The following is a 24,146-nucleotide window of genomic DNA, read 5'->3' on the forward strand; positions in this document are numbered from 1 at the left end:
TACAGAGAAGGGTGTTTGGTCACTGAGCTCCTACTATGTGCTGGGATTTCTGTGCTTCCAGGCTGCCACACGTGGAATCGGAGCAGTGCTTCCAGGCTGCCACACATGGAATTGGGTGATCTCAACCCATTTACCAAACCAAGGCTCGGAGAGGCCAGGAGACTAGCTTGAGCCAACATCCTACAAACAAGGGGCTGAGCCCGAGCCCACAGCCAGTGCCCTTTTCCTGAAGGAGGCTGGGCCCCGACGAAGCCGGGGCTGGCTTTGGGTGGCAGAACCAGCTTCCTGTACGTGCAGGCACAAATAAACCCGGGCCAGGCTCTGCGGCCCACCCCAGGCTCTGGGCCCCGGCTGGAGGCAGCAGCTCTTCCTTCCCAGCCTGGTGGGGACTAGGACCCCCAGGCTAAGGAGCCTGAGGCTCCTGCCTCCCCCAGAGAAGCTTTGTTCGGGTTTCAAAGCCTGGGGAAGGGTTCCCAGGTGTGGGGCTTCTGGCCTCTGAACATCGGGGCGGGGTGGCACATGGATTCTCCCCACTGCCCGCCAGAAACCCTTGGAACACACTGCTAAGCCCCGGTGCTAGGGTCAGGGGACACCATCCCCACACTGGCCCAGGCCCAAGGGTTTCCTTCCCAACTGTTCAGCACCCAGGGTCACCAAGTCCCCAACTTCTGACTCTGTGGAATAGGACCTAGCAGTGGCTGTGGGCTCCGGAGATCCCAGAGCGGTGGTGAGTGCCAAGATGATCGACCTGGATCTACCCCAGGCTGGCGAGACACTGCCCGAGGGTCTGTCATACCTGCCCTGCTGCTGGTAGCTGAGGCCCTGCTAACCCCAGTTTCTGGCTGACCTGCCGAGGCCCGGCTGCAGAACCCCTGGTGTATCTGAGCCGACGTGGAGCTCCTCAAAGGCCAGAGCCGCCTCTGACAGGCTCTCTGGCAGGGCGCAGGCCTGACCGAATTCACCTGTGCTCCGGTGACCTGCCGCCTGACTGTGTCTGAGCTGCACATACGACAGCCGACTTTGATGGGATGCTCACAACGTGCTGGCCACTGGGCGAGAACTTCTGTTAACCCACTTGTATTCGCAGCAGCTGGGTGAGGCGGGGCTATGGCCAGCCCTGCTTTATAGAAGAAGAATGCCAGGCCCAGAGAGGTTAAGTAGCTAGCCCAAGGGCACACACACCTGCAGAGGAGAGGACCTGGGATTTGGACCTCAGCTTGGGCTCTGAGCCATGTTCAGATCTGCCTTCTCAAGAGCCTCTTGGGTGGCGTTTAAGGGTTTAGGGTGGAGGGACCACAGCACTGGCTCTATTCACACGAATGCGGTTTGGTGCTTCAGACAACTGGAGGGGCCCCAGAAGCACCTCTCCGCTCGGCCCAGCCCTGGAGCTACTCACTTGTATGGGGCGTGAAGGAGGGGTGCCGAGTGGTGCCCTGGGTCACAGAGGATGGAGGGGGCGGCATGCTGGGGGGCGTGGACCGGGGCTGCGTCTTCACCTCAGCGGGGGAGTCGGGCATCGCTGCAGCCTTCTTCTCCTTCTTGTCCGCTGCTGTGGGGAAGGTGCGGGGAGGAGAGAAGAGAAAGCCAGTGAAGCAGGTGGAGAGGGAAGGGGATCAGCAAGGCCTCCCCCAACCTGGCACCTGGCCGATGCCCCTCCTCCCCCACCAGCAGCTGGGTTTGGGCCAGTAGGGGACACCCAGCTGGACCCCAGGTGGCTCCTGTCTCCGCCCACAAAGCCAGGTCCAGTCCCAGGGCCTGGCCAGTTGCAGATAAGTCCCAGCTGTGGTCCCAGGTGGCTGACATTCCAGCCACCTGGGCCAGAGGGTGGGCTCGGGTCAGTCCATTCAGGGAAGCTGGAGGGTACAGCTGCGAGAGGCCCGGGCTGGCCAGAACGGAGCTGAGGTCCTCACTGGAGGGGTGGGTGGCCCTGGTCCTAGAGACCAGGGGTCGGGCAGCACCCCCCAGGGCAGCCTCCACCAGTACCTCCTGCAGGGCCTGTTCAGACATGTGTACAGGCCTCTCCACCCCCAATTTTGATTCAGCAGGTGAGGGGTGGGCCCAAGAATCTGCATTTCCATCAGGGTCTCAGATAAGGCTACTGCAGCGAGTTGGGGCCCCATTTGGGATGGTCTGGGTGGTGGGAACCTCAACTTAACCATCTCCTCGCCCTGGGTGATTCCTGGGAGCAGCCAGGCTGGGGACATAGTCAATTTCAGGCCGTTTGAGGCCTGGCCACTCAAAGTGTTGTCCGTAGACCAAGGGCTGTGGCCCTGGACACTGCGCCTGGAGTCCTGCACGGTCAGACATGAGGAGAAGGGGTGGAAGCGGCAAAACCAAGCCTGGGTGGGGGCCTGAGTCCCTGGCTTCACAGAGGACCCGGAGAAAAAGGCCTCTGAGTGAACCTGACCAGCCACACATACCCTGAGCCAGCTGCTGCCTGGGCCTCCTTTGCAGGTGAAAGGGGGAACACTGGGTCTCCCCCTACATCTTAACACAGGTCAGCCGGGGCCCCAGGAGAGCCGCAAAGACCTGGGAGCAATGGCTGGGATTCCGGGCGGCCCCGCTGCTCAGGGCTGCTGAGGGGGATGTTCTTTTCCTGATACGTGAAGAGGCGCAGCCCCCACTGCCCTGAGCTCATCCTGCTAACCCCGTGGGGGTCTCGTCCAGGGCCTGGGACCTGGTGGGGCAGAACCACTGTCAGGAGTAGCACCCCTTTGCAGTCTCTGTGACCACAGCTCTTGTCCCCTTGGCTCTCCCCCTGCATTCTTCCTCCTAGAAGCCCCCCATGATTGGGGGGGTGTCAGGGCAGACGCACAGACACACATGAGTGTCTGGGGTGGCTTGGCTTTGGGGACGGTGATTAATAATGCTAACAAATGGCATTTACCATTATTTCATGCCCAAGGCTGTGAAAATTTCTCCTCATCTGCCCCTACCTCTCCCTTCACAGAGTGGAGATGCCCACCCATCCACAGCACTGGGGAGGGGCTCTCAGAGCTGTCCTTACTGCAGGGCCCTGTGGGGTGAGAGCGGAGGCCCTCCCTGCTGGGCCCCAAGCAGGGGAAGCAGCCAGAGTGAGCAGCCACCCAGCCTCGCAGCACCTGCTGTCCACTCAGCTGCAATTGCTGGCCTCTCTCCTGCTGGGCGCCCTGCCCCTCCCCCACGGCCTGCCTGTCAGGAGTCTGACGGTTGGGCACACATGCATCACAGCTGTGGGGCCCATCAACACCAGACTTGGTTGCAGGGCCCGTGGCCAATCCCCAGTGACAACCAAAGAAGGTAAGTGTGGCTGGCCACTGTGGACCTTGGGCCACCCCATGGGTGCAGGCTGTCCTGGCCAGCCCTTCAGCTGACCAGGCCACCCAAGGGCAGGCAGTCCCACCAACACACTTGGAAAAGAGTTTCAGATGCGAGGCTGGACCATGGGACAGAGGGCCTGTTCCGACTTTCCAAGGCCCTTCCACACTGGGGCTGGGCAGGAACACTGTTTCTGATCAAACAGACCAGAGAGGCAGATAAAGGACAACCCCGCCTGGGAGGGGCCACCTCAGTGAACTGGCCCTCCTCATACGGTGCTTGTTTCACAGCCTCACGGTCAGCGAGAGGTGGAGGAAGGGGCCAGGTGGGACCAACTCCACACGTGGCACTATCTTCAGAGCCGTGAGAGATGGGCTCTGGACACACTCATCCCACGATGCCTGCTGGGGCCTGAGGATGGAGCAGGCTGGGCTCCGTGGGTGCCAGGCGACCTCCTTCGGCAGAAAAGGAGAGGAAGGCAGATCGGAGGCCATCTGCTCCTTCGTTCTCACCCGAGCCCTGTGTACAGGCGCCAAGCACACAGGGCACAGAGCAAGTTCAGGGCATGCCGGCAGCCACGTGGGTCTGCGGGCTTCAAAGCACCAGCCGTTTCCAACAGGCACTCTTCTCGCTGCGCAAGAGGCGTCAGGTCTGGAATTCAAACCCAAGCAAACAGAGGCTGCAGGGGGAGGTTCTGGGGCCTGAGTGTGGTGGGACCACAGGTGCACCCTGGGACCTCATGAGTCTTTCTTGAATCTTGTTTGGGTCCCAGCTCTATTGCCTCCTGGCTATGGGACCTGGGGCAAGTCACTGCACCTATCTGGAGCTCTCTACTCCTGTATACAGGGGGCAAGGCTGTGCACCATTCGCTGGGCAGATGGGAGGTTAGATGAAACTACCAGGTGATGGGCTGGCACACTCGAGCACTCAGTTTATAAGGCAACTCATGCGTCGGGACCCTGCCCTCGGGGCTGCCCTCAGCACAGACCCTGTCCCAGAAGGTGGACAATGATGAGGGCCCTCAGGAAGGGGCAGAGGTGTTGTGGAGACAGCGAGGAACAGCACTTGTGGTCAAGGAACAAAGAACGCAAAGGCCAGAGGCGAGGGTGTTCAGGGCTCTAGCTGTGCAGGACAGTGGGGAAGGAGGGCCGGCTGGGGCCGGGCTGGTGGGGAAGGACCGACTGCGTGGCAGCGGGAGCCACTGCAGGCTCTGCACGGCGGCTGGAGCGGGTCTGGAGCGTGCACATCGTTCGTCTGGCCTAAATCCCTCTGGCAGCTTCCATGTACACGGGGCCTCACCAGACCTTACGGAGCTCGTGTGGCCTGAGGGCAAAGCAGGTGCCTCTCTAGGCCCTAAGGAGCCACCAGACAGGAGTAGCCCCATTCTCCTGGTGCTGGCTTCCTGCCCTGCCCCCTTCAAGGCTTCGTAGGGAGAGAGCTAAGGCTGCCCCGGGGGGTGGGGGCCCAGACCCACCTGGAGGCTCAGATCCCTGGCAGCACTCACTCGAACTTTCCACCCAAGGTAGCCAGGAGGGACCCTGTCCCATAAGTCAGTGAGAGTAGAAGCTGGCCTGGGTGTGGGGGAATGTGAGGGTGCAGGGGAGGGGCCTACTCTTGGATGCTGGGTGCAGGTGAGGGGTACAGTTGCCGCTCACCACCAAGGTGGCTGAGGGAGCCAGCACAAGCTGGCTCAGCGGGCGGCGCTCCCAGCGAGTGCAGACCCAGGAAACCTGGGCGAGCCCCGAGAGGTACCTTTTCCCTCCCCATTCTTGGTGCCCCCATCCTCCAGCACCCACTCTCAGGTGCCCTCAGACCCAGGTGCAGCTGGGCCTGTGCCCTGCACACCCACACAGTAGCTTGCTAAATCCTCGCAGCTTCCCCAGCAGGCTCTGGCAGGGCCCCCCGGTCACCTGCCTGTGAGGGGCAGACCGGGCCTGCCTGGTCCACCAGAACCCTGAGCTTGCACAGTCCCCTCTGTTCCCACCCAGGCCTCTCTTTCCCTGGCTTCAATTCTGGGGTCAGCTGGGGGCTCTCAGTACCCACAGACCCTCTACCCAATAGTGGGGGCCCCCATGAATATGTCCCCTTTCTAGGGGGCCCTGATTCGGCAGGTCTGGGGCAGAGCCCAGGCAGCTGGACATTTGTCTTTCTTATAAGGAGAACAGATAACAGCTTCCTCCATGAAGGGCTCGCCAGGTGCGCCCCCCCCCCTGCCCCCACATCAGCTTATCCATCCCTCAGGTCAGGAAAAGTGAGGCAACCCCCAGAACTGGCTTGTATTAGGAACCTCATATCCCAGCAGCTGGACTCACTGCACCTTCACAGCAGGAGGCAGGTCCCATCCATTATCACGCCCATTTTACAGCTGGGGAAACAGGCTCAGAGAGGGCAAGGGACTTGCTCAGGGTCTTAGAGTCAGATGGACAGCGGGTCCTGAGCCTCGGGCGTCCACAACCCCTCAAGCTCCCTGCACACAGCAGTCACTGGGGAGATCAGAGAGTTCAACGGCCAGGCCGGCCGGGCTCAGATCCAGCATTGCTCAGGATGCCACGTGGGCTGCCTGGAACAAGGAAGGGGCAGGCAGCGACCTGGGGCCTGGGGCGGGAGGCGGGAGGCCACCATTGCTCTGAGTCAGTGGGTGATGCTCCAGGTGCCCTGACTCTGGGCAGGCGAGTGCAAGCACCATCACCCCAAGTCCATGGGGCACTCTCCGGATCTCAGAGCGCCCAGGGGAGAAGAAATGAGAGCCAGCCACCAGCATCCCCATGCCTCTCCCAGCCTGTCAGCAGCCAGGGGGCAAAACCAGTGCTGGCGACAGTCCCAGGACCCTGCTGACATGGGCACCCTGGTTCTTTCTTCCTAAATGTCCCATCAGGCCCAGCTTTGCAAGTGCAGAAACCTGCTTAGCGAAATGAGGGCCTGACCTCTCGGGAGCTCAGAGCCTTGCCACCTGACACCGCGGGTCCCATCAGCCCTCCAGGGGTGCTGCATGGTGTCGCAGCCAGAGGACAGCAGCCCTGTCCTGATGCAGGTGGGGCACAGCTCCGGAGTGCCGGACCCCTCACCCCGTGGTTCTGGCTCAGAGGTAGACAGTAGGGAGGCGAGGGACCCGCAGCACCAGGGAGCCCCAGGTCACATGGAAAGGACTATTTGTTATGTGGCGAGACTGGCCGGCTGCCTTGTGTAGCCTTCCCGCAAACCCCCGGAGGCAGAGGATGCTCCTCTCCGTCTTACAGGGGAGGAGACTGAGGCACAGAGGGGCTCAGAGACCTGTCCAGCCCAGAGCTGAGAATGGGGCTGGATGTGGACCTAGTGTCTCACTGCCCGCAAGGCCTGCTGCTCAAGGTGCCTTCCTTCCAACTGTCTGTCCCCTTAAGGGGCTTTCTTTATTGTCTTTCCCACCACGGACGCTCAGGGATGGGGGCCTGCTGAGTGGCGTTTCAATCTTGGTCTGACGGTGCAAGAGCCAATTCACAACATCCTAGGGTGAGAGAGGGCAGGGGGTAGGCAGAGGTGCCCTGTCCTCTCCAGCCCCCAGGATCTGGGCTTCCTCCTCCAGCTGCATTGTCAGAGCTCCCCACCCCCTGCCCCGCCACTCACAGCACGAAGGAACATTCCCAGACCCTGTGCTCCCAGGGCCCGTGGGACACCCTGTCTTTCCCAGACAGCGTATCCAGTTCCCAGCTAAATGTCACTAATCCACTGACAGAGGAAGCAGCGCTCCAAGGCCAGGCGGAGTCGGTGGGAAAGAACACAGAATGTGCCGGAACAAGCCACCCTATCCATCACTGTCCGTGTCTGCCTGTGGTTCCCAGCCCGCCATGCCTGGCTGAGAACTGGCTGCAGCCCAGCGCTCCCAGCGCTGGGGTTCTAGAACCCTCTGCTAGGAGGAGGACCTGCTAGCGTCAGTGTAGCTGTCCTCCCGGCTTTGCCCTCCTCGAATCCACACTGCTGCCCAGACAACGAGCTGCCGCTTTGATCTTTTAGAGTCTGATTTCTGCTGTTACCTCATCTGACTCTTACAAAAGCGGTGGGATGTAGGACGGTGGCAGGTAATGACAGGTAATAACAACTAATCGCAGCTTTTGCTGCCTCAGGCCCTTTGCACAGGTACTGACAGGTAACAAAGCTAGGACCCTGACCTAAGCACCCCGCACAAACCACTTCGTCCTGACCCCACAGCAGGCTATGAGGCGAGCAGCCGAGGAAACTGAGGTGCAGGGGAGGGAAGACGTGAAGCCAGAAAGCCAGGCTGTCTGGCCCCAGATGCCAATCTCTCTGTGGGGTCCTAGGACACAATCTGGTCAGGAAACCGAGTAGGTGCTGCTCCCGGGGCCTGGCTATGCTGGGGTGGACGCAGCTCCACCCCAGGCCACTTTCCAGGAGTTGACCTACAGGCAGGGGTTCCTGAGGCCCGTGGGAGTGTGCGGAGGGGCCCTGAAGGTCTTGGCCTCTCAAGTCCCCAGCATCATGAAGAGGCTGGTCTCAGAAGTACTGAGTGTGTGAGCAGACACTTTTCCCGGGGCTGCCGGGCAGGAAGTGAGCTCAGTGCGGGGCCCTGCACCCTAAGAATAACACTGTGCCTCAGTTTCCTTCTCTGTAAACTGGTGGAACATGGGGCTTGGTGGGGCCCCTGGGCACTCTGCCCCCAGCCTCAGTTTCCACTGCTGCTAGTAGGGGTAAGGAGAGAGCACTGAACGTGCACAGGAACGTGAGGACTGCAGTGACTGATGGTGAAAACACAAGGAAACCAAAGTTGTAACAGTTGCCCCATTATTTTCCTTTTACATCTTGCACAGAGTGCATCTTCCTTGTAGGGATGGGGCATATGAGCAGAAGGAAGGGAAGGCCCTCTGTCAGGTTGTCCGGCCAAGACCACCCCCACCATGCTCTCCACAAACAGGTGACACCAACCAGCCTGCACCCACATCCCCACCACCCCCACCATCTCCTGGGAGCTGAGGGCTCTGCAGGTGGGTGGGGAGCAGAGCTGGGAACTGGGCCCCGGTCTCTGAATTCCCAGCTTCTGCCTCAGTGGGCGGTGGGCCACTCCCCTGAGACTCCTGCCAAGGCAAACCCATCTGGTTGACTTTCTTGGGAACCAGAGTGGTGAGCACGCTCCCTCTAGGGCACAGTCCCAGACGAGGAAAGGTGACTGCCTTGCACCTCAGCCAGTGCCCTGAGAGCCCACGGGGTTCTTTGTGACGGGCTGTCCCCTCTGCCCTCACCTCCCGCAATCCCCCCTCGCATGCTTAGCTGCTTCTGCCTCAGGTCTTTGCACTGGCTGTTCCCTTTGCCAAGTGTTCCTCCCCCCCAGACGTCTGGAGGTCTGCTTGCACCCTCCATGTCTTTGCCCAAATGCAAAACCGAGAGTCCAAGACAGTACCAGGCACACAGTAGGTGCTCAATAAATACTTGTTGCATTATGACCAAGGGGACCCAGGGAGATAGTCCATCAACACAAGATTGCTCCACGCTTCCTGACCCCACAGGCTTCCTTTTAGCAGACGTGAGAACTGACTCCTCTCCCTCAAAGCCTGTCCCTAAACACTGCCACCTCCCCAGGCACCTTCTCTTGTGGCCAAGTCCTGCTCTAGGTGGGTGTCAGGGGTGGGAAGGTCAGGGGTTCCTCCAAGACCACAGCTCAACAAGGCTGCCTGGCCCAGCGCTCCAACTCTTTGATGTGCGGGGCCGCCGGGATTTTCGCCCACTTGCTCCTTCCCTCCCTCCCTCACTCAGAGACCTCCTGTTACAACGGCCCTCGGCCCTCTCAGGCCCGCAGCCCCCTGCTAGTTACAAATAACCCTGACCCCCTGTGAGCCCGACACTAAACTCATGGGAAAGGTAGGAAACGTGTGTTTGAGGAGAACTCAGGCCGCACCGTGTAGAGAGGCCACACATGCATCAGGGCATCCCTTGAAGGCAGGACGGGACGGGCGACACTGCAGGTTCCCAGACAGGCCCGTCACCGGAGCGTGCGGAACTCAGGGTGCAAAGGGAGTGCGGGACAGAGTGGGGGCCGATCTCTCTCACAGAGGACGAGGTGCTTACGCCTCCAAACCTTAGCTTAGGCCCCGAGAATGCCTCCCCTCTTCCCCACAAGGCCTTCCTGCAGGGTGGGTAGGGGCTTCTCTCCTGGACCCTGTGGTCCACCCACACCTCCCGGACCCTGGGGGTCTCCAGTAAGCCCGGTGGTCTCCCCACTGAGAGCAAACTTCCTGGGGGGAGTGGGACACCCCAACTCTTCTGGACCCTCACGATGGGAATACGCGGAGGGAGAAGTTAGGCTGCGGCGCGCAGGCAGCGGCTGCGTCACAGACGTTCGAGAACATCGACGGCAGGGGCTCCCAGGCTGGGGCAGCGGTGGAGGGGTGCGGAGGGGCTGCTGTGTTCGGGGCAAACCCAGGGCATTGTGGCCCCCACATCCAGATGGACAGGTCTGACCAGGAGGGACTCACCCCCACTCCCCAAGGCCAGTGTCAGGGGGACGCTCATTTTTGATGGCTGGCAATGCATGGGATTTGGGGGTGGTGCAGTCTAATGAGTCCCAGGCACTGGAACTCGAATTACTTCCCACATCTGGTTTCCATTAAGGCCTCCGCCACCCAATGAATAATAATATAAAAACACAAGGATTAGTATTTTCCCTAACATTGGCCCAGCCTGCCCAGCCCTTCTCGGTCCTTGGGGCCTGACCCGAGTGGGCTATTCCTCTGCCTGCTGCCGCCCTCCCCACAGTGCCCAGCCACCCCGGGCTGTCTGGACCCCGAGCCCTAGGCCAGTGGGTGATGACTGTGAGGGGGCTGGTAACCATGGCAACATGGGGCCAGGAGTCAGGAAACCAGGGTTCCCATCCTTCTCTGGGACCAACTACTATGAACTCGGGGAAATTAACCCAGCTTGCCCCTGAGCCTCAGTTTACCCATCAGTAAAATGGGGCCCATAACGCCTGCTTCTGGGGGTGGGGGTGGTCTCAGACAAGGAACCCAGAAGGGCTTGGGGACTGGAAACCACCTGGCTCCACCCTCGGGCCGGTTCTGGCTGGCCTTCTTCCTCACCGCCTCACTCTCTCAGCTACCTGTCAGTGGCTTTGCTCCTCTAGGCTTGAGTTTTCTCACCTGTAGAATGGGGATGAGAACAGACCCCGCCTCACAAAGCGAAGGTGGGCAAAACTCGCTAATCCACAGAAAGCGTTCAGCACGCGTGGGGCACAGAGGAGGCCCTGCTGTGGGGCCCCAGAGGGAAGGGTCTGTCCTCAGCACGCGGGCTCAGCTGTGATTTTGAATAGTCTCTCTTTTGCCAAGAGCTGTTTCTGTGCCCGGGCTCTGAAACCCGTCTCGTTCAACTCCCCTGACAAAGCCCTGAGGGTTAGGGCCCCGAGTTAGAAGTGGGGAAACTGAGGCACAGATTAGTGGCGTCACCTGCCGAGGCACACGGCCGTCACAGCAGAGCCCACCGTGTGTGTCTAGCTCTGAGGGGGGCACTCCCAGCTGGCCGGTGGCACAGCTTGTCTCTCGCTGTGGGTGTGCTCAGCGCCTGCCCAGAGGGGTGGCAGCAAGCCCCTGTCCAATGCTGAGCGAGTCCACATGAGGATGTCCCAGGGGCAGGGGGAAGCCCCTTGCAGATGCAGGGGGCACCTGGCAGTGGCCAGGCTGCCCCCCGTCATGACGTCCCATCAGTGGTGAAGGGAGCCGGTGTGCCGGGGTGGAAAGGTCCCCTCTACCACCGAGAGGCTGCCAAGCCAGCCCAGACCCAACCCCAGCAGAGCTCCCTCCAGCCGGCCCCCCGCCCCTTTGGGACCGGAAGAGCACAGCCCACGTTGCACCTGCAGATGAGCCTGGGGCTCGTGAAAGGGGCTGGGAAGATGGGGCAAAACCGCTGGACGGGTGGCAGGTGGCTTGAGAGTGCTCTCTGTGCCCCTCCCCGTGCTCAGCCTGCCCCCCAGTCCCTCCTGCCCAGCACGTGCGTCTCCTGCGCGGACCCTCTGCACCTGCAGGGATGCCTCCCTCACACCTTCTCTAGGCTGTCTCCTTCTCAGTGCTCAGGTTTGGGCTCAAATGTCCCTCCTCAGAGCGGCTTTCCCCGCCCACCCAGTCGGAACTGCTCCCACCTTGTACTTCCAGCTACGTCAGCCTCTTTTGCCTGCTTTGGGGCACTTGTCGGCGCCTATAATCAATCATTGGCCATGTGGGTCCCTGTGTCCACCGCCTGTCTTCCTAAAGGTGTGGTCTTGTCTCTCTGTGCACTGGCCCCAGACAGAGCCCAGACAGTTGCCTGATACTTAGCAGGTGCTCCGTGAAGGCTGGTGTGCTGACCACTAAAGAAGAGCGTGTTTCCACCTGCCCTCTGCTGCCCGGGATGCCGTCTGTGTATGTTTGAGAGCTCAGCTCACAGTGGTGGCAGAGCACCTGGGCTGGGCTTGGGTCAGGACCAGCGCTCCTGCCTTCCTCTTCAAGCAGCCCCCCTGTGTAACTGGGCAACACACCCCTTCATGGTGCCTGAGGACCAACGAACCATCGGAGTCTAACCCTCGGCAATGAAGCTTGGTTATGGCTACTAAGATCCCCTCCACCTGTGAGGTAGATGCATTGCAAAGTGGCCTCAATTGCTCTTCCTGACCCACACCCCTTGTGACGTGACTGCAGCTCTACCCACCCAGAGACAGAGTTGCCTTCCTGCCCTTGGATCTGGGCTGGCCCCAGGACTTGCTGTGGCCAATGGGAGGTGGCAGAAGTAGGGTCAGCCAACTGTGAGCCTGGATGCACAGGCTGGCTGTCAGCTCTACGTGCTCTCTTGCTGACCCTCCTGCTGGAGGCTGAGACATATGCTGGGCAGTTGTCCCAGTTGCCCTAGCTGAGGCCCCAGTCAGCTGGGGGCCCTGGCCACAGCAGAGCTGCTAATCAGAAACCCACAGCTGACCGCAGTCCCAAGAGCAAGCCCAGCCGGGACCAGAACCATCCAAATGAGCCTGCCTAAACTGCCAGCCTAAAGAACTATGGGCCAAATAATGGTAGTTGTTTTAAGCCACTAAGTTTTGGGATAGTCTGTTACACAGCAGTAGCTAGCAAATACACTTTGGCATTTAGAACTACAACATATTAGAAATGCAAGGGAGCTTAGAGATCAACCAATCAGAATGTACAGATGGCAAACTGCAGTTGAATCAGCACCCCCTCCTCTGGTAGTGACTTGGCACAGATGAGCAAATGCGATCAAAACACATCATCAGGATGCGATCAAAGCACATCATCAGGATGACTGCCAACAGGTACCTGCCAGGATGCTCAGCACAGCGTTATTTATGAGAGTGAAAAACAGGAAACAAATAAGATGACTCCAACAGAGGGCCAGTTAAATAAACTCTCTGGTCAACGCAACACTGTAGAGCCCTCAAAAATCAAACTGTAGGTACATTCGCTTTGGAAACCTTTCCAGCACCTACCAGGCTGTACTATCACCGCCCCCCCCCCCCACACACAAGTTTTACTCCTAGGCCCAGAACCAACAGATGTGCAACACATGTGCATCAGCAGCATGAAACAAGAGTGTTCATCAGCCACCTTGTTACAAAGACCCAAACACCCACGAAGAGTCAAAGAGTCACAAGTCATGGCAGATACACATCATGGAATACTATACAGCAAAGAAAAAGGAGAGGTGCCATGACATGCACCTACATGGATGCATGTCACAAACATGCATGCAGCTATGTGGCTGACGCCAGACATCAAGGAGGACATGCCACGTGCCACCATTTATATGAAGGCCAGAAACAGGCAAACTGGTCTATGGTGTTGGCGTTAGGATGGGTGTTCCCCTGACAAAGAGGGAGGGGATCAGAGCCTGGGGGCGGGGCAGGTAATGTCTGTTACTGGGAACAGTTTATGAAGTTCGGGTTGCATACTTTTCTGTGTGTGTGTTACATTTCAAATGCCCACTTACAAAAATGATGCACAATAGATGGAATACTATCTAATGATACGGAAAAGTGACCCATTAGTGAAAATCAAAAAAGGTGGCAAAAGCATGTAATTTCATTTTATAACTAAACGTATGCGCAGAAAAATGATAAGAAACAAGCTGTGGCTATGATTCCTGGTTAGAAGGCGGGTCAGATCCCTTATTGCTCTTACTGGCGTCTTCAAAAACAGTCTGTGGTTTTGGCTAGCCATGAAGCCCAGAGCTCCAACGGACCACCGATGCCCCAGTCCCTCGGACCTGAGTCCCGAATGGTTCTGGAGTCCAGTCTTCTACAGCAGCTGGGCATTGAGCAAAGAGTTAAAAGGTGGGGGAGGGTGGAGAGCTTCAAGTGCTGGAATGAAACCCTTCCCCTCTCTCCAAAGGGCAGCAAACACGATCCAGATGTCAGGCTGCTCGCCCTGCAGCCAGCACACAAAGGAAGCACATTCCTCACCCAGCTGCTGGGGCTGTGAGCTGCAGGGGAGGCGCCAGACATCTGGGCCCCTGCTGCAGAAGGGGGGCTGGCAGGCTGGGGGAGGGACAGAGAAAGTAGGGGACACCCTCCTCGCCCAGCACTGGTCCTGGTATTCTGGAGTCCCCTCTCACCCCACCATGCACACTGGAGACCAAGGGGAAGTGGCCCTTCTGCACTGGTGCACCCGCTGAGTGTGAATGGGGCTGGGACAATGAATGTGGTGGTGTGGCTGCCTGGGTAGCTGGGCACAGGACGTGGGTACATAGAGAGAGATAAGTGGGTAAGTAGGAGGTGGCTGGATGGGTGGGTGAACGATGGACTGATGGATGGATAGATGATTGGTGGCTTGGTGGATGAATGGGTAGAGGGGTGGATAGATAGATGAAGGGATGGTGGACAGATGATGGTGGATGGATGGAAGAACACGTGGATGAATTTGTGAATGGATGGATGGGTGAGGGGTGGGTGGAGGGATGGAGGAATGGGCGGGAGGGTGGGTAGATAGACAGATGAGTAGATGTGTGGGTGAGTGGATGGGTAGTGCTGTGACCTGAGTGTGATGGAGGTGCTGGGGAGGTGGAGACACAGGCCACCCCACGGGGTGGTGTGGTAGCAGGGAAAGCCCACTTTGGGCTCAGACAAACACGAGATCAGCTCCTGACCTCATCTTCGCGGCTGTGGGCAAGGCTCCTTGCTTCTCTGAGCCTTGACTTCCTCATCTGCACGCTGAGGACGGTGTTGTGAGGATGATGTAAGGGTCTGTTAAGTGAACACCCACAACCGCTTTGTGCACACACACGTGTGCATGCACCTGTGTGCACGCACAGCCAGGACAGGTTGCTGGGGGCTGCAGACCCCAGGAGGGTGCCTCGCCTGGCTTGGGGGACTCGGCAAAGGCCTCCTGGAGTAAAGGACACCTACGCTGAGATTTGAACAGAGTCCAGTGGTACAGTTTGTCCCCCCAAGGGCTGCGACAGAGGGACAGCATCTGTGAAGCCCGTGTGTGTGTGGCGTCTGTGTGCGCATGTCCTGAAGGGAGGGGATGTGAGCCCAGGAAAGGTTGCAGAACACCCCTGAGATACCTAGCGATGATCTAGTATGTACACAGTATCCCCAGAAAGAAACAGAAACTGCGCCTGGGGAGGAGGGGAGCACGGCTTCCTGCTCTCTGCCTTCCCTTCGTACCAGACCCTCCTTTCAAATGATGTCCTTGATTTATCTTTGAAGGCTTGCTGCCCGCCAGCCCTGGGCACCCCCACCCAGGAAGGAGATGGTCACATTAAGTAACAGAGAGATAATCACAAACCGTCTTGTAAGTTAGCAAACATACACTGGTGTAGTTTTCTTATTTAGAAAAGGAACTGATGAAATCTGAGGAGCTCAGGGGGCCATGGACGCTGTCCTCTGAGCTCAGAGTTGGGATGAGGCGGGAAGTCTCACCAACTGACAGCTGCAGGCACACCCTGGGCGTGGGTGGGGGTGGGGGTTGGGGGTCAGAGAAGTTTCTAGGGAGAGGTAACACAGCTGGGTCCTGCGGGCTGTGAAGCCCGCACACCTGAAGGCAGGCTGAAGGCGCGGTGTCCCCGGCAGAGGGCACAGCTCTGCCGCGGGCATGGCCGTGGGAAGTCAGGAATGAACCAGAGGCATAAAGTTCTGCCTGCAGGTGAGGGTGGGGGGCAGGCCCAGCCCATCCGTGGAGGGTCTGGAACAGCAGGCCAAGCAGTGAGGGTTTTCCTCTGCCGGCAGCGAGGCGCCACGAAGGCTTAACCAATTCCCAAAATGTTTTCATTGTTTAAAAAACGTGCAAATTGGCTGCATATCACCTTGAACTCTCCAGAGAAATGCTGCCAAATTTTAAAATAATGCTGTTCGTATGAATGCTAAATAATAATTAGGGCCCGGCGGTCTATCCCGCACGTGTCTCTCCAAAGAGCCAGACGGCCCAGTGCACCCCCCTGCCCCCCTGCACACCCCCTCCCGTGGGCCTGCCACCCTGCCCACCAGGTGCAACGTGAAGCCCAGACCCGGGTGAGGGGTGTGGCACCCAGGACACAGCAACTGGTGCAGCCTCCTGTCCTGCCCTGAAGGGCGGGGACACAGGCCCCGCTGACAGGGCCTGTGGGACTATAGGCTGCGATGTGTATGAAATCTTCAAACACAAGTGGCCAAAACGGATTTTTAGAAATCACTTCCTGGGAAAGGCAGGGAGTGAAGAGGCGGTTTGGGGTTTGGGCTGGTTTTGCTCCCAGGGTCACCTCTCCCCTTTTGCCTCCCCATTGCATAAGGGCGACCATTGAGCTGGTGTGACTGAGCCGTGGCACCATCTGCCCCAGGTGGCGCTGCCTGCGGCCACCCCACAGGGAGCACCCTGCAGATCGAGGACCTGGGAAGGGGCACACTCGCTCCCAAATGCTCCTCCGAGTCCTCTCAGCTCTGTCATCGAAGGCACCAGCCAGGGCCCACCCTAACCCTGCACACCCAAGGATGAGGCCGGGCCTACAAGAAGGCACCCCCTTTGGGGGCCTAGGCCCTTCTGCCCCTGTCATCACAGGGTGGCCCCCCTGCCTTGCCTTCACTCTTCCCCTTGCAGAGAGTGGGGGAGGGCAGCCCTCGGGGCCCATCCGACGCTGGGGCTTTTCAGCCAAGTCGTGATTGAGGTCAATGCTCACAACGCAGGGAGGCCACTCCTGTCCTTGCTTCCCTGATGCCCAGCGAGGCGCAGACCCTCACGAAATCACGCAGTGCTGGTCTGGGGCTGGAGTCCTGAGGACGCTGCAGGCACTGCAGGCCCCAACCTCCTCAGGTGTCCTTGGCTGCCGGTGATTCTAGGATGTAACCTCGGCAGCACCGGAGAGGCCTGACACCCCTTGGGCATTCTGAGCTTGGTGCTCTGGGACACTGACTTCCCAGGGCCCTTCTCCCTGGCAGATTCCAGAGTGTTTCATCCTCTCGCCCCAGGGACCGGCAAAGGTCCCAGAAATTCCAACTGCACCTCACCTAGAGGGCACAGCCCGACCCCCCACTGCGGACGTGCTGACAGCCTCAGGTGCACCCGTGGCCCGGTTTCAGTGCAGAGCTGCTGCGCGCTCGCTCTGGACCCTGGGCTGCGTCTTTCTCCTGTGTCACCTCTCATAAGAGCCCCACAATGGAACGACTTCCAGAGAAGTCAGCAACGTGTCCTCGGTGAGCCTGGCAGCCTGACCCTGGCGGGAACGGTCACAATCACACAGGGCACACCCACTGCTGGCAGCGCCGCCCCAGCCGAGAAAGAGATGGGGGCAAGGAACAGGGCCCCCACTCCTCCTCTGTCACCGCTGTTGACAGTTCTTATGGATCCTTCCATTTATTTCTGTGCAAAGACAATCCTGTGCAGGTTCACCCTGTAGGGACAGGCAAACATAGGTGCCAACTGGTCAGACTCCTCTGTCATCAGCGTTGTTCCCGCTTCACGGAACGTGTGTCTTTTCTGGTGACGACCTGGAGGCTGCGCTCCGTGTCCCCACCTGTACGACGGGGACGGCGATCTTGTCCCTTGAGTGCTAACAGGAGGATCAGAGTAGACGGCACACACGCAAAGCCTACTACTGAGGCCAGGCACACAGCAAGGGCTAAATTAGTGCCCGCTTACAAAAAGGCAACTTCCTGAGCACTTGCTTTCTCCAAGGCCCTCCGCTGGGCTCCCCAGGCAGATGAGCTCGCCCGTCCTGCCCCTGAACCCAGGGCTGGACCCCGAAAAGTCAGGGCAGGTCAGGCCGCAGGCCCACCGTTCTCGCTCAGCATGTGCTGGACACATGACATGCCTCCTTGGTCACTGAGAAGCTCAGCGCCAGTGCCGACCGACCATGTGGTGCTGGAGGTCCTAGGTCTGCCCTACGTGTCGTGGTCACCACGAGCAAGGTGGCCGTGGGGGTGATGGAGGAATATGGTGACTGCAGGTTTGGCTCCGCCGTGTAACAGCAAGCCACCAAAAAGGCTGTGGCAAAGGTAAGCCTTTCCCTCCCCACCCAGAGGGGCACCTAACCCAGCAGGACAGGGGCCCCTGCTCTTTCCCAGCCCTGCTGGCATCCCCATAACCTGGGAACAACACCTCCTTTCTCCGAATTTAAGGAAAACAGCCTCCTCTGGAAGCAAAGCTTTCAAACAGATGTTTCCTCTTGGCCCGAGCCTCCCGCACCTCACCCAGCCGGGCCTCCCCTCCGGGCGGGGCCTGCTCGGCTCTCACTCTAGGCAGGGCACAGGGGAGACCAAGGGGTTCCAATTCTTCTTTTGCAGCAGGGGGAGGAAAATATTAAAAAAACGTGTTTTACAAGCCTGCCTTTGCCATTGTTTATGTAAACAGGTAAATTGTTTCCTGCCTCAATTAAAAACATCTGCCACATAAATGAATACCAATTAACTCATCCTGTTTTTAATTACTCTGTTAATTACACGCAGGCAGCAGAAAGGATGGCTGGAGTAGAGAAGCGGAGTGCCACCCCCAACTTGGCAAGGATCCTGAACGTGTCTGGCTCCTGGAGGACGAGGGTGGTAGGGAGGTGGTGGCGCGGTGCCAGCCGGGATTCCCCGCATTGGGGCTGCTGAGTGGGCGCCTCTTCCCAGGGTCCTCCTGCGTAGGGGGCCAGTCGGTCAAGGGTGTCCCGCGTCCTGGCTCACCCAGGGAGGGTGGAACCCCCTCCTACATGCTCTTTCTGCCCCACCTCTTCCTGCCCCTCAGCCTTCTCCAGCCCCAGGACTCTGCCTTACGGCCCCCGTGGTCAGTGGAGAGGAAGGAGGAACCTCAAGGGGGCCCCACTCACGTCCTGGCCACACTTTGTGGGGCAGGGAAGCAGCTGGGGGCCAGGAGCCTGGATCACATCCAGGAAGGCCCGCCTCAGCGGGGGGCACCAGGGCCCCCCTAACGGGCTCCTCTGCTACGGAGCACCTGCCGAGTGCTCACAGTGTTGTACGGGGCTGCGGGCCTCCCGGTGAGCATCCTCACCCACGGCCCGCACACGCCTATCATTTGGCTTATCCTCCCCCTCAGCCTCCCGTCTGCTTCACTGTCACCCAGCCCGGGGCACGCAGGAGGCGCTCAGCACATGCTCACTGAGTGAGCCAGGAGCCTCACCCGTGCACACTCAGCAAGGGTGCATTATTCCCATTTACAGCAGAGGCCGGGAGGGCGACCACCTGCCCGGGGTCCTATCCCCGTGTCTGCCAGAGCAGGACTGGAACCCGGACTCCAATTCCAGGGCTCACGGTGAACATACCATTCGTATCACAGTGGGCCAAACTCACGTGCTGATGTGTCCCTGGGAGTTGGGTGTGGGGTAGGCCCTCAAGTCTGCATGTCTCGGGGCCACACGGGGCAGCGGGTGCTCCGTCTCCACGCCCCAGGCCTCTCTTTCCACAGGCACCTCCTGATCCTTACTTGGCCCAGATCCGCACATCCTCCCCACACAGACACGAGTGGTTGTCACCCTCCCCATCTTGCCCTCGGGTTCCCGAGGCTTGTGGATGCTGAGGTGATCACAGCGGGCTGCCCTCTGAGCCCATCCAACCAGAGTGGCTAATGGGGTTCTGCTCACATGCAAGTCCAATCACGCAGGTGCTGGCTCGGCCCTGGGAGTAGGCTGCCGCCTCCGTCAGGCTCAGAGGGGATGGGGCACCGCGACCCATCAGTGACGTCTGCCCCACCGTCACAGTGGGCAGAGGAGCCCTAGCCTCGTCCACCATGAGCACCAGATTAATAGCATGAAAGGCGCCCCACACGTCGGTGGATTAGGGTCCAGTCCACCCCTCACTCCATAGGTGAGAAACCAGAGACCCCCAGTGTTCTAGAATAGTCTGCCTCTTCAACTACCCACGGGTGTCTGCTCAGGGGGCTGACTGCACCAGGGTCCTTCTCCGAGGGATGGGTCAACAATGCACAAAGGGACAGGCCAGAGCCCACCCCGCACGTATCCCCAGGGGCAAACCCCTTCCCCAGGCTGCTTGCATTCCTTACACGCCAGCTGTGGGCACCTGCCTGCAATCCTGTCCCAACTTTGCAGAGAGGGGAGGGGAACGGCCACCCCTAAGTGGCTGACAAAATATTAATTCATTTAACCCAAGAGCCCTGTGAGGTCATTCTGTTACACAATAATAGTGATGAAAAAGTAAAACACAGTACACTCCCATTTTATAGATGGGACAACTGAGGCACAGGGAGGTTAAGTAACTGCCCGAGGCACACAGCTGGGGAGGAGGGCAGAGCTGGAACTCAGACCCCGTCAGTGCAGCTCTGCAGGGTCCCCAGCCTGAGCTCACACAACTGCCTGGACCCACTGTGGTCTCTCCAAATGTCAAGTCTCCCCAGTTTTGCAAATGGGGTGGGAGAGACCTAGAGAAGCTTCACAACATGCCCCAGATGGTGAGGGTTGGCTGCAGGCTGGTGCAGGGTAGACACAGCTGTGGGTGTGAAGTCAGGTGTCCATTCACTGTCTGGCCACGGGCTCTGAGTGAGTCCCTGGGCATGGCTGGGCTTGAACTCTCCTCATGAAATGGGGGGACCCTCACCCCTGCCTTGAAGTGTGAATGTGAGGATTCTGGGGCTTTCCTGTAGCCCACTCTGCCCTCTGCGCCCTGCCTGACTCCCCTTCCAGGCAGGCCTCCAAACTGACACCCAAGCATGCTGCCTGGTGGTTTCCCGAGCTGCCGTGGGCCCACCCTACTCCTGGCTGGGGGACTTGCACCTCGAGACCTAGATGAGACAGCAGCCTCTTTCGGGCCTTCTGCAATGCATTTCCTTCCTTTCTTCTTCTTTTTTAAATCCTCACCTGAGGATATGCTCATTGATTTTAGAGAGGGGTGGGGTGGGGAGAGAGAGAGAGAGAGAGATCTATCAGTTGCCTTCCATATATGCCCCAAATGGGAGTTGAACCCACAACCTAGGTATGTGCCGTGAACAGGGAGAAAACTCTCAACCTTTGGTGTACGGGATGGCGCTCCAACCAACTGAGCCACCCGGCCAGGGCAACGCACGTTTCCTTTCAGCACCCACCAGCCATTGTAAGGGTCGTCTGTTTCTCTGGAGCCTTTTAACCAATTTGAGCAATAAAGTAGCCTAATAGCAGTAAAATCATTAAGGGCTGCGGATGTCCCACGGTGTGTTGGGGAGCTCCCCAGGTCAGAGCAGCAGTCCTGGACCAGCTCACCGACATAGCCAGGGCGGTGCCCACACCGGGGAGGCTCTGTGAGGGGCAGCCAGGAAGCAGAGTCCATCCCCAAGGCCTGTCCTTTGGGCGAGAAACACCCCGCTGGTGGTCCCACGGCCCTGGGTGGTCCAGACATCAGGGAGGCCTCCCTGCTTGCAGGGAGGAGCCCAGAGACTTGCTGGTTGGGACCTCGAATTGGAGATGGCTGCAGGACACAGACTGTGGGGATCCCAGGTCCAGCACCACCCCCACCCGAGTGCCGAGTAAAGGGCTGGGCAGGTCACGTCTGCTGTGGAGATAGCGGCACCGTTAGGTTAAACCCCAGTGACCTTGGACAAAGGCTTACCGGTAACCTGTCTGTGTGAAACAACTGGTGCAAGGAATTTACCTGTTGAGTAAATGAATTAGGGGAGGTTGACCTCAAAACCTGCATCCCAGCTGGCTGAATATTTCTCATCCAGAGTCACAGAGTGATGTTCGCCACCTCTCATGGGTGACGAGGGCAGTGGGGTGGGCAGTAACATAGGGGGACAGCCCTGGGAGAAACTAGAAGCCACCGATCAGGGAGCACTCACTGTGGCCAAGTCCAGAGTTCCGAGTGTCCACATGCTGCCCCAGCCCCCAGGCAGAACCTCCGCACTGGTTCCCACGGCAGGGGGGCCAGAGCCTGCGGGGGGCACTCGGCGTGGCCTTGCCCGTGAGCCCTCGTCCCCCGGCCCCAGAATAGCAGGCTGTGTCCCCAGCAGCAGAGGGTCCGTGCCCAGCCCTGCTTGGGCCCCTCCCCCTAGTCTTGGGAAGGTGCCAGGCAGGCAGATGGGCCTGAGGCTGGTGCAGCCGCGGTGGCAGCTGCTCTGGGGGAGAAGAGCGAGGAGCCAGGCTCCGCTGCCTCCCTCCCAAGTGCGGGAACCTTCTGGATGTTTTGACTCTTTCCACCAAATGGTCTCAGAACCTCTAAGGAGATCTGCTGAGTCAAAACAGCCCTCAGGGGTTTTTTGTGGGGCGGGGGGCGCAAGTCGAGGGGGCCTTCCTCACATTCTTCTCATCCTAAGGCAAGAGGCTGAGAGGCTGTTGGGGGCTGCCGTCTCCCATTTGACAACAAGAAAAACTGAGGCTTTGACAGGGTGGGGACATGCCTGAGGCCACCCCACTGGTTCCAGTGTTTCTCCTCTGACCCCAGATGGGCTGGGCCAGGCCATGTCGAGACCTGGGCCATGCATTTTTCTGGAGGCTCCAGAGCTATATTGACTTCTGGGGCCACTGCACTCTTATGTCCAGGTGCCCCTAAGTACAGCCTGCCCGAGGCTGGGAAGTGGGGAGGCCCCGGCTGCTGCCCAGGCTGTGGGGCACACACCCTCCCCACCCAGGGTGGGGGTGAAAGTTTCGTAGGGCTGTTTCTAAGGCCGAGGAGGACAATGGGCAAAGGCAAGGCTCCCTGTCCGTCTCCAAAGTGTCCTCACACTGGCCGGCCCCTGCCAGTGGGCCCTGGACACGGTAGGAAGAGGGTTCCTGCAGCAGGGTGGCCCCGCTGCGGTGCACGCCCCAGGCATGTTTGCAGGGCTCACTCTCCCCGTCACTCAGATGAGACTCTCCATCCAGGACACAGAGCTTCCAGCAGCTGGGGTGAGTGGGTTTGATCAGAGGAGCAACATGCCCAGTGCCCACCGGTGAGGGGCAGGTCGGGGTTATTCTGGCTCCTAAAAGGGGTAATGAATTTCTCCTCTAATATCGAGCTGGACGAGCCTCCCCCTCCAGCACCAAACTCTAGCAGAATGCCCGTAGGCCCTGTCTGGTCTCTGCAATGTCCACCTTGTGCCCATCACTGTGTAGTGCAGGTTTCAGGGGACAAACAGCCATCCCTCCACCTCCTCTCGCTTGGTGGTGGTCACCAGGCCAAACTAGGGGAAATGTTTTGACATGGAGGGTTGCCACGTGTCACATCAACACAGATGACTTGTGGTCAGCCAAGAGCTTTATTTAGGAAGGGCATGGGTCAGGCCCGAACCCACCAGATGTGGGGTGGAGGACAAGACAGGCCAGCAGGACTGCCCTTGTGGGGCCTCACCACAGGCTCTTGCACAGAGGGGCTTGGTTAACCCAAAGGGTCCCCACAGGCCCCTCAAGCTGAGGGTGCCATCTGGAAGGCTTGTGGGTGCCGGTCTGGCTCAGACATGGGTTGCTGCCATGTAGTTACCAGGGGGGCGGGTCAGGCAGACCCCACGGGATGATAAGACAGGGCCTGGCTCGCAGGAAACACTGTCTTCTTGGCTTTAGCATTCGTGCGGCCTCCGGCCAGACAAAGCCCTCGGGGCCCACCACTGGCTCCTGGCCTTTTGTCATCTCCCTGCCCCCCTCCCTGCACCTTTGCACCCACAGTCCCCCTCCCTGGTCCTCAGAGGTACCTCCGGGCCTCTGTGCTGCCATCACCTGTGCCAGAGAGGCTGTGCCCTGATGGCCACTTGGTTCCCTCCCCTTCCAGGCCTCAGCTCACTGTCGCTTTATCAGGAAGGCTGGGCCTGACTGGTCAGCAAATTCTCAGCCAGCCTGTGACCCTCCCTGGGGCCCTTGGCGGAGAAAATGTCACCCGTCTCCTTCATTTATTGTCTGTCTCTCTCCACACAGAGCAGCAGCCCCTTGAGGGCAGTGGTCTGCATGCTCAATGGCTGTTTGTGAAAGGGGTAGACACGCACCCACACCAGCTGCATTCCAATGGGAGACTCGTCTCAACTGTGTCACCCAGCGCCTGCCAGCATCTCACAGGCTGAGTAACGGTGACCCCCACCCCCACCCCAGAGTCAGCCTGCTGGGACTCCGTCAGGGAGGAGACCACAGTAGGAAACTGGCGTCACTGTGGTCCACCGTCCAGACCCCCACTGTGACGTGTGGTCAGAGGAGGAAGGAGGGACTGGATTTCTGCTGCACGTGGAAGGCCACACTGCCTTCAGATTTGGAGAGAAGTGAACAGTGATTATCCTGTGCACTCTGGCCAGGATCTAGGTGTTCCGATTATTCCTTGTGACCAGATAGATTGGGGGAGGGGGAGGTCTATCTGTGCTTCTCCAGGGACCTCTCCGCAGGCTTCCTGCCCTGTGTGGGGTCAGCCTGGGGTGCCCAAAGGGACAGCAGCTGCATGAGCTGCTGCGGGCCACACTGCCAGGGTCCTGTCCTGATTTCATGTCTGACAGCTTCCACACTTTTTTTGGCATCTTGCTGAAGGAGGTGGGCTCCAGTCCCCTCCCACC

General features: G+C 59.3%; 1 protein-coding gene across 4 annotated transcripts in view; it reads right to left on the reverse strand.

Annotated features, from left to right (window-relative positions):
• Positions 1 to 24,146, reverse strand: part of CBFA2T3 (CBFA2/RUNX1 partner transcriptional co-repressor 3) — an 87,599-nt gene that overhangs the window by 20,182 nt on the left and 43,271 nt on the right. For 3 of the 4 annotated variants that reach the window (XM_028501916.2, XM_036012402.1, XM_028501915.2), the window contains exon 2: positions 1,397 to 1,549. In XM_028501916.2, coding sequence (XP_028357717.2) covers positions 1,397 to 1,549 — 153 coding nt within the window. The remainder of the gene's footprint in view (positions 1 to 1,396; positions 1,550 to 24,146) is intronic. The other variant, XM_036012403.1, reaches the window with a different exon arrangement.

This window comes from Phyllostomus discolor, chromosome 12, assembly GCF_004126475.2.
Source record: "Phyllostomus discolor isolate MPI-MPIP mPhyDis1 chromosome 12, mPhyDis1.pri.v3, whole genome shotgun sequence".
Taxonomy (NCBI): domain Eukaryota; kingdom Metazoa; phylum Chordata; class Mammalia; order Chiroptera; family Phyllostomidae; genus Phyllostomus; species Phyllostomus discolor.